General features: G+C 43.9%; 1 protein-coding gene across 1 annotated transcript in view; it reads right to left on the bottom strand.

Moving 5' to 3' along the window:
- Nucleotides 1-9,333: 9,333 nt before the first annotated feature.
- The window catches only part of LOC144597190 (transmembrane protein 87A-like), a 48,990-nt gene continuing 47,681 nt past the window's right edge, over nucleotides 9,334-10,642 (bottom strand). The window contains exon 20 of the mRNA XM_078406182.1: nucleotides 9,334-10,450. Within this exon, the coding sequence (XP_078262308.1) occupies nucleotides 10,409-10,450 (42 nt within the window). The 3' untranslated portion in view covers nucleotides 9,334-10,408. The remainder of the gene's footprint in view (nucleotides 10,451-10,642) is intronic.

Genomic DNA, 10,642 nt, shown 5'->3' with positions numbered 1-10,642 from the left:
TAGAGCCACCTCCTTGAGTGCCCTGGGATGCAGACCATCAGGCCCTGGGGATTCAATAGCCTTCAGTCTTCTCAGTCTACCCTACAAGATGGTGCAGATCCTGGATGATGAATGCCAAATAGATTATTTCAATCAAAGGGAGGGTGGTGCCATGATGGACCACTGTGAGTCCACCACCCTCTGTAGCCTTTTGAGTTCCGGCAGAACATCAGTTGAAGTTTGTTAGTTTTTGGTGAAATGCCATATTTCATTAAACTTCAAATAAAATGTAGAGGCACACCTTCATGATTACATCTGTGTTGAGTTCAGTCGTGAGAGATTAATAGCTTTTATTCCATTCCATCCACATAAACTTGGGGCAATTTACAGTGGTCAATCTATCAATGTCTCTGGGATGTGGGAGGAAATTGGAACACTGCAGGCAAGCCTGTGTGGTCAAAGGGAGAGTGTAAACTTCATAAAGACAACAATGGAGATCAGAATTGAACTTGGCTTGCTGGAACTGAGAGGTGCTGGTTCCATCTGCTGAATTACTGGGCTGCCCATAATGATTTACCTTCTATATGAGAGGATGGGTATCCAAGAGAAAAGAGATTATAGGAAGGTAAATGGAGTGATGCAATTGACAGGGTTACTCCAGGATCTGGCATTGACATGGCCAAATGGTCTCATATATTAAGACATGAATTATTGAACAGCTGACTGCTATTTTGCTATTGTTGAGCTTCAAATTCATACATATAATCAAATCCACTCTTTCCAGATAGTCATACAGCACAGAAACAGGCCCTTTGGACCAGCTTTCCCCATCGTCACTAGCCCCACCTGCCAGTGTTTAGTCCATATCCCTCTAAATCTTTCATATCTATGTACCTCTCCACACGTTTTTAAATGTTTATTATTGTATCTGCCTCAACCAGCAGCACATTCCATATACCCACCGCCCTCTGTGTGGGAAACGTTGCCCCTCAGTTTTCCATTAAATCTTTCCCCTCACCTGAAACCTATGTCCGCTGGTTCTTGACTTCCCTACTCTAGGTAAAAGACTGTTTCTATTCTATCTCTCTCAAGGCAAAATACGTGAGGAGGGGTTGTTTTATTTGGGAAGGGATGAATGAAGCAAGGAGTTGCTGAGGAAGGTGTCTCTATGAAAAGTGGAAAGGGGTGAATTTGGGGTGCGTGATTAGTGTGTGGGATGGAATTATCGGAGTGTTATGTGTTGGATGTGGACGCTGGTGGGGTGAACGGGAAATGTCCTTGTTCCGTCTGCAGGAAGAGGGAGCAAGAGAACTACGGGACACAGAGGAGATGCGTTGGCGGGATCCATCTATGACAGAAGGGGGTAAAACTAAGTTTACTCAAGAAATAGTACATCTCGGATGTCAAGCCTAGAGCAGGGAATAGTCTTTGCAAGAGGCATGATGGGAGAAAGTGTAGTCCCAAAAAATATGTGAGTCAGTAGGTTTACAGTAGAAGTGTAAATATGCAAGTACTTTCTGTATTCAGGTCTGTACATGAGCTACATGGACATCATCTACACCTCAAATCGAACTCACACTTGAGAAATGTACTGTAGCATCGTAATTTGACACTCCTCTATTCAAATCTCCGTACATTTTGACAATTTTAGTAGAAAAATATTTTTGACCATTATTATCAGTTACTCAAGATCACTGTATGCTGAGTTTATTTTGTATCGGTGAGTCATATCCTTGAGCTATTGATCTATCTTACCAACACATTCCAACCTACAGTTGTTACAAACTATGAGCTATTAGTAAAGCTTTGATTACCCACTGTCAGGCTATTCGGATATCCAGATAGTTTGGCATATGGCCCAAATGGATAATGTTTGCCATGCTCCCCATCATGCCTCTACTAGAAAGTTCTCTTATAGCTATACAAGATAAATATGAATGATCCATTTGTCTCAATTTAAGATGCTTTCTGTTAATGTAGTTTTTTGTGATGGTACAGCATACTGGCACCTCTAAAAGGTTAAACGTCATTTTGTTTTCTAGCCATATAACATGTATGTTTATTAAAGATGCATACTGGAACATTTTTGACTATGTACAAAAGGACCTCGCTGTGATGTATTTTAAATAAATGTAATTTAAATTTCTGCACACTTTAGCATGCAAGTTAGAGGGACAGACCTTGCCACTTGCATCTTGTGAATGATCAGTTTGAAATTTTCATTCATAATTTTTTTCAGATCACCTAAAATAATTTCTAAATTGCAATTTTAAAAAAACTGAACTGGCTTTCAACGATACTCACTGCTGACCTCAAAGTATGTGCACAAAGTTTGTTACCTGCACTGTGAACTCCCCATTTTTTTAAACCATCCATTTCTCCGTCATCGGTTCAGATTTCCAAAATCTTTATTGCATTGCAGTGGAAAATAAGACTGGATAACGACATTTGTTTTTAATTCATGGGACAGTTATCAATATCAAGACCAGCATTTGCTGCCCGTCCCACTTGGATATGAATTGAATAGCTTGCTTTGCTATTTCAGAGGACAGTTCGGTTAGGGTCTGGATGGCAGATTCACTTAGTGCGGGCACTCTATTTTATGGCCATAGCAACTTTATGATTACCATTACTCATGCTATCTAATTCTAAATGTTGTTCAACTCACCAATTGCCTCGGTGAGATTTGACCTCACAAATCCATTATCGTAACTAGAACACGATAGAATAGAATTGAAAATAGGTGCAGGAGGAGGCCATTTAGCCCTTCGAACCAGCGCCGCCATTCATTGTGATCATGGCTGATCGTCCCCAATCAATACCCCGTGCCTGCCTTCTCCCCATATCCCTTGATTCCACTAGCCCCTAGAGCTCTATCTAACTCTCTCTTAAATCCATCCAGTGATTTGGCTTCCACTGCCCTCTGTGACTGAGAATTCCACAAATTCACAACTCTCTGGGTGAAAAAGTTTCTTCTCACCTCAGTTTTAAATGGCCTCCCCTTTATTCTAAGGCTGTGGCCCCTGGTTCTGGACTCGCCCAACATTGGGAACATTTTTCCTGCATTTAGCTTGTCCAGTCCTTTTATAATTTTATATGTTTCTATAAGATCCCCTCTCATCCTTCTAACCTCCAGTGAATACAAGCCTAGTCTTTTCAATCTTTCCTTATATGTCAGTCCCGCCATCCCAGGGATCAATCTCGTGAACCTACGAAGCACTGCCTCAATTACAAGGATGTCCTTCCTCAAATTAGCAGACCAAAACTGTACACAATACTCCAGATGTGGTCTTACCAGGGCCCGATACAACTGCAGAAGAACCTCTTTACTCCTATACTGAAATCCTCTTGTTATGAAGGCCAACATTCCATTAGCTTTCTTCACTGCCTGCTGTACCTGCACGCCAACTTTCAGTGACTGGTGTACAAGGATACCCAGGTCTCGCTGCACCTCCCGCTTACCTAACCTAACTCCATTTAGATAATAATCTGCCTCATTGTTTCTGCCGCCAAAGTGGATAACCTCACATTTATCTATATTATACTGCATTTGCCACGCATCTGCCCACTCACTCAACCTGTCCAGGTCACCCTGCAACTTTCTAACATCCTCTTCACAGTATACACTGCCACCCAGCTTTGTGTCATCCGCAAACTTGCTAGTGTTGCTTCTAATTCCCGCTTCCAAATCATTAATATATATGGTAAACAGTTGCGGCCCCAACACCGAGCCTTGCGGAACTCCACTCACCACTGCCTGCCATTCTGAAAAGATTTAGATTTTAGATTTAGAGATACAGCGCGGGAACAGGCCTTCAGCCCACCGGGTCCGCGCCGCCCAGCGATCCCCGCACATTAACACTATCCTACACTAGGGACAATTTTTTAAAAACATTTGCCCAGCCAATTAACCTACATACCTGTTTACGATCATATCTCTGTCGACATCCTTACCAAGCATCTTTCTCGCCAATGTCCGGTCACTCTCCAACAAGCTGGATGAGGTAAGGCTGTGGATCAACACCCAGCGATCCCTGAAAAACTGTTGCGCGCTGATCTTCACGGAGACGTGCTCAACGCGCTGGTCCCCGACGGGGCTGTGGAGCTAACAAACCGTTCACTACATCGTGCTGATAGAACAAAGGACTCCGGTAAGAGCAAGGGCGGTGGGCTCTGCATCTACATTAACAATGACTGGTGCACCAACCACACTGCAATAGAGAGCTACTGCTCCCCAGACCTGGAGTACTTACTGCTCAAATGTAGGCCATTCTATCTGCCGCGGGAGTTTACGGTGGTCATCATCATGGCCGTATACATTCCCCCACAGGTTAATGCTAACCTAGCACTAGCACAGCTGCACTCGGCCATCAGTAAGCAGCAGGATGCCCACCCCAACGGTGCCTTCATTGTTGCAGGGGACTTCAATCAGGTCGACCTATGAGCCTAGCTCCACAAATTCCATCAGCATGTGCAGTGCCCTACCAGGGGCTCAAACACACTGGATAAGGTGTACACCAATGTAAAGGACGCCTACAGAGCTCTCCCCTGCCCACCCCTGGGACAATCCGATCACCTCTCACTGTTTCTACTGCCCGCATACAAACCCCTCATCCGCAAGACCAAACCCACAATAAAGACGGTCAAAATATGGCCCGAGGATGCCACCCTACAACTCCAGGACTGCTTTGATCGCACCGACTGGGACCTGTTTGCACAACAGGCCACCTACGGTTCAGAGGTAGACTTGGAGGAATACGCATCCACTGTGCTCTCCTACATCAACTGCTGTGTGGAGAATGTCACGGAGGACAAGGAGATAAAGATGTTCCCAAACCGGAAACCCTGGATGAACAAGGAGGTACAGAACCTGCTGAGGGCACGCAACAATGCCTTTAAATCTGGTGACACTTCAGCATAGTGTTGCCAGATCACACCTGAACAAAGGTATTAAAAGGGCCAAAGACACCCATAGGCAACGGGTGGAAGACCACTTCAACACCACGGACACCAGAAGCATGTGGCAGGGTGTCAGGGACATCACTGGCTACAAGAGCAGCCCTGCCTGTCCCCACAGCGATATGGCACTGACCAACGAGCTTAACACCTTCTTTGCCCGCTTTGAAACTGGCAAAACCACCTTGAGTGAAAGAACCCCAGCCAAGGCGGTGGGACAGGTCTTGCAACTGAGCACACAGGAGGTACAACGCGCTCTGCAAAGGGTCAACCCACGCAAGGCTGCAGGACCGGATGGAGTTCAATGAAGGGTACTGAAGGACTGTGCTGAACAGCTGGCTGAGGTATTCACCAGGATCTTTAACCTGTCATTATCTCTAGCTACGGTCCCCAAGTGCCTGAAGTCGGCTATCATAGTTCCGGTGCCGAAAAAAGCAAAGATCTCCAACCTGAACGACTACCGCCCGGTTGCCCTAACGCCGATAGTCATGAAGTGCTTTGAGAGGCTGGTCCTCTCACACATCAAATCCAGCATCCCTGACTCACTGGACCCACATCAATTTGCATACAGGGCAAATAGATCCACAGAGGACGCCATCTCTCTGGCCCTTCACACTGTCCTGACTCACCTAGAGAGACAGGGCACGTACGTGAGGATGCTATTCATAGACTATAGCTCCACCTTCAACACGGTCATCCCCACCAAGCTCATCACCAAACTCCACCAGCTAGGCCTCAGCTCGTCATTATGTGACTGGATCCTGGACTTCCTGCTGGAACGACCGCAGGCAGTGAGAATGGGCCCGCACCTGTCCTCCACTATCACCCTGAGTACCGGCACACCACAGGGCTGTGTTCTGAGCCCCATGCTCTACTCCCTCTTCACACACGACTGTGTTCCTGCATTCGACACCAACACCATTGTCAAGTTTGCAGATGACACAACGGTGATCGGGCTGATCACCAACGGGGATGAAACAAACTATAGAGCGGAGGTGCAGAACCTGGCGGACTGGTGCTCGGATAACAACCTGTCCCTAAATACCACCAAGGAGCTGATCATCAACTTCCGTAGGTCACATAACGGGGAATATGCCCCGATCTCTATCAACGGGGACAGTGTGGAGAGAGTGTCCAGCTTCAAGTTTCTGGGCACTCACATTTCGGAGGACCTAACATGGTCCAATAACACTGCTGCGCTGGTCAAGAAGGCACAACAAAGACTGTTCTACTTAAGAACACTGAAAAAGTCTGGTCTACCCCAACAGCTGCTGACGACCTTCTACCGCTGCACCATAGAGAGCATCCTAGAGAGCATGCACCATAGAGAGCATGGCATCCCTGTGTGGTACCTCAGCTGCACGGAGGCAGAAAGGAAAGCTCTACAGCGGGTAGTCCATAGAGCTCAGAGGGCCATCGGAACACAGCTACCAGACTTGGAGGGCATCTACAACACACGATGCCTCAGAAAAGCCACCAGCATCCACAAAGACTCTTCACACCCCTGCAACAGTCTGTTCGAACTCCTTCCATCGGGCAGACGATACAAGGCCTTCTATGCCCGCACCTCCAGACTCAGGAACAGCTTCATCCCCAGGGCCATAGCTGCTATGAACCGGTCCTGCTGAGCCGGATGGCCACAACGCATAGATCAACTTGCACTTTACCCTGTCCAAAACTGTTACAACTGTTTCGTTTCGTTGGGTTGCTGCTGTCTAAATTACCTAAATTATTGCATCGTATGGGAGGCGCATTCCCAATCTCGTTGTACCCCTGGGTACAATGACAATAAAGATATATTGTATTGTATAATAGAGTTCCTTAATAATGTATGTGCTATCTGATATTAAATCGTAAGACAGAGAATAATAATGGAATCTGTGTTGATTGCAAAGATGACACATTATTGATGATACAAAGTTAGTGTGTACTAATATAGGCATTATCTAAAGCAAACCTTCCAAACTGCAAATGGTCAATGTAAAGCTCAGCCTAGAAAGACTAACTTCTGATTGCATACTACAAAAGCAATATTCAAAATACAATCATTACATTGATGCTGTAGCCTTGATTTCCAATCTTCCTCCCTCCTCTCCTGCAGATATTAATTGGTTATGATTCAATTTCTAGTCATCATCTAGTTTCATAGACAGGAAGATTACGAAATAGATTCTCAAGAGTATTTCCATCAGAATAGCATCATAGATATGTTTGTGATGATTATTAGACCCATTGGTCCTCCTTTGTCTATTCTTAAATCCAATCAAAATGTCAGGTGTCAAGTCTAGATGTGAATCAGATTACATTCATTACCCTTGAAATTTGAGAGATAAGTAATCAAAAACGTACTCCCAACTCCCTGATGCAAATGGATAATGTTTCCTCATCACATACCAATTTTAGGTTTAGAGGGATATGGGGCAAATGCAGGTAGGTGGAACTGGTATAGATAGGGCATCTTGGTTGGCATGGGCAAGTTGGGCCGAAGGACCTGTTTATGCTGCATGACTCTGGAATACCAAGTTTATAACTCTCTACTGTTAGAATTCATTTCCATCTCCACCATCACACATCACTTAATTATAGCATGAGCAAACTCAACGGCAATTACACAAAATTTTCATCTAACTTTCAGCAAAAATGGAAACTGCATTAAAAATGGATCTGCCAGTTGATTGAACATTGAGCAATTAGCGGCAAGCCCTTGAAATAAGTTGCAACTGGAGAATAAAACCATAAGATAGCTTGAATCATCTGGATTTTTATTCCATGCCAAGAGGTATAGATTTGTTGCTGGGTTTGGATTCTGTGAGCATTGGTCACCAGTCACCATCCAGTACCTTAAATTAGTTATGTTTATTTTGAGTAGACACAAAATGCTGGAATAACTCAGCGGGTCAGACAGCATCGCGGAAGAAAAGGAATGGGTGACATTTCAGGTCGAGACCCTTCTTCGGATCTTCGACTGATGTGATCTACGACTGTGTGAATATTTCATTGTGAGGGAGCATCAGAATCCATCCTTATTTGATGTCCATACTTACCCAGGAATAATTGACATTAGACAGTTGTAGGAAGTGTGGCCAATTTTCCAAACAGAGGAACAGAACTGCCGGCTGAAACGGCTTAAAAAAACTCAGTTGTATTGAAATCATTGCACGTATGGCTCACCAGCACCATCTCAAAGTCGACCATAAATTGGCAATAAACACTGGCTTTGCTAGTGACGGCCGACTCCCATGAATGAAAACAAAAAGACTGAATTCACAGTTTTAACACTTATGCAACCTTCATGCTTTGGAAACAAAGTGTGCACAATTTCACATATCAAATGAAAGATGTTGCTGGGAGGTTAGAAGACTTAGATGTAGAATATATAATTGCAGAATTATGTAATTTTCCAACTCTACTTCGCTGCAGCAAAGCCCCATCCCGTCATTCCCCTAAAATATCCATGTATATTCATAGTTCAGAACAATGAAAGGTTTGTACTCAGTGTTAACAATTCAGTACAAATACATTTATCCTGAAAAAAAGAGAAAATGCTGGAATAACTCAGCAGGTCAGGCAGCATCTCTGGCGAAAAGGGACAGGTGAGGTTTTGGGTTGGGACCTTTACACATATTGTGGCGGGGGGGGGGGTGGGATGCGGGGAGAAAGCTGGAAGGGAAGAGGGAACAGGACAAAGCATGGCAACTGGTAGGTGTATACAGGCGAGGGGGACCTTGGATAGGCGGATGGTTGGGGCACAGGCCAGGGATGAAAAGACCAAAAATGTGTGAGATAAGGATAGGAGAGTTGCACATTGTGAAGCCAGAGCAATGAATGTAGGTGGAAGGGGAGGGGAAGATATTAGGGAGGTCAGAGGTGACAGGTCTTTTGGTAAGTTAGTTAAAATTGGAGTGTTCAGTGTTCATACCATTGGGTTATAAGCTACCCAAGCAGAATACAACGTGCTGTTCCTCCAGTTTACGTGTGGTCTCAATCTGGCAATGAAGGCAGCCCATGACAGAAATGTTAGTATGGCAATGGGAAGAGGAGTTAAAATAGTTAGCAACCAGGAGATCCAGTAGGATGCAGTAGGTGTGGTTAGAGAGAACAGAAAGATCGGGATTAATGTGCAAAGTGGATGCGTTTCAATGACATGGCAGAAATATGATACTTTATATCAGATGCTTGATAATGTCCAGCTGAATCATAGAGGCTGCAGACTTTTGCCTTACTACCCCAGACTTTATTTAATTGCAGTGAGACAAGATGATCCACTAAGCCCTCCTCCCCCCACCCCCGCTATTGAACATAGTGTGGCAAGTCTTCATGTCAGAAGAGGTGCTTCCATGCTGTCACACTGAGCTTTTGTAAAAAAAATGAAAGCAATGATTTGAAGAAAAGCAGATGTGATGTGAATAGGAATACAATAGCTTTATCTGTTTGACAAGCATGTTTTCTACTAGGGGTAATTGCACGAAGACCAAACACAGAAAAAATGCTCCCTTAGGACATGGATGGGAGGTGCTGTCACCTGAAATAACTATCTCCACACTTACTCAAAATAAGCATTCTAATTTTACCCGTGCCCAGTCTTGATGTAGTGTCTCAGAGTTCCTCTAGTAGTTTGTTTTATTGTCCTTGCATTCATGCCCTGCTCTTGACTGTGTTGATCACTTGTCGTGTAGTCTTCAATCTTACCAATGTCTTCAACCTTGATTATATGAAAGGTGGCATCACTCGCATTAAAAACCACTCACCGCAATTCAGTGCGAAGGTCTAACAGAAGAACAAAATCAAAGTGCTTGTTTATAGCTTTATCTATGCAGATCTATAAGTACTCTATCAATCAACAGATGTAGAATTTAACCCCTATGATTTATTTATTTATTTCGAGACAAAAATCACAATAAAGTTCCCATCATAGTTTTACCAAGCCCCACCAAAACCAGATTTACAAAACTTCATTTTAATACCACTTCCAATGAGATCGGAATAGCCATTCAAGGTGCCAGCACAGCTAGCTATCTGCAATGTATCCGGCTGTACAGTCCAGTGTCTAGAAAACTTGACCCGTCCTCAAAAGTCACACACAAAATAAATTTGGAGTACTGGAGTACAAAGACTTCATTTGGCAGCATAGGGTTGGAAAGGAAGAGGGAAGGGCAACGGGGTAACTGGCTTGTCCTTTGTGGATCAGCTTGATTCAGAATAGTTGTAGACCAGCCCTTAGATTTACCTGAATGCCAAAGTATAAGCCCATCCAAACCAGACACCTATGACAAGTACGAGCAAAATATCTAACGGCTTTAAAAAAGAAAAATCAGAATTGCACTTCAACATATAGAGTACACTCTTCTTCCCACCCAACCCCATTGAAATCATGTGACACCGAACAATTCCAGTGTATATGTGCAGGCCAAAGATATATTCTCCTGGACATCTATTGCATCAAAACAAGTGTGGTGCTTTCTCATCTTCAATTTCACTCCATTTTTGAAATCTCAAATTTTGTGGTCATAATTTCCTGCAAAATAAGGAAATTGTTAATAGTTTTACTTCTAAATCATCAACAGATGTTTAAAGCATTAGAGGTGGGAATGGAGCAATGTCTAGATAATTCAAAACTAATCTCACTCTCCAGTTTTCTTCATGAGGCTTGGTATTTCTCTTTGGTTCAAATGTTTACATATTTAACAATATTGGTCCCTTAAACCGA

This window comes from Rhinoraja longicauda, chromosome 10 (genome assembly GCF_053455715.1).
Source record: "Rhinoraja longicauda isolate Sanriku21f chromosome 10, sRhiLon1.1, whole genome shotgun sequence".
NCBI lineage: Eukaryota > Metazoa > Chordata > Chondrichthyes > Rajiformes > Arhynchobatidae > Rhinoraja > Rhinoraja longicauda.
This window is presented reverse-complemented; position numbering and strand designations above follow the sequence as displayed.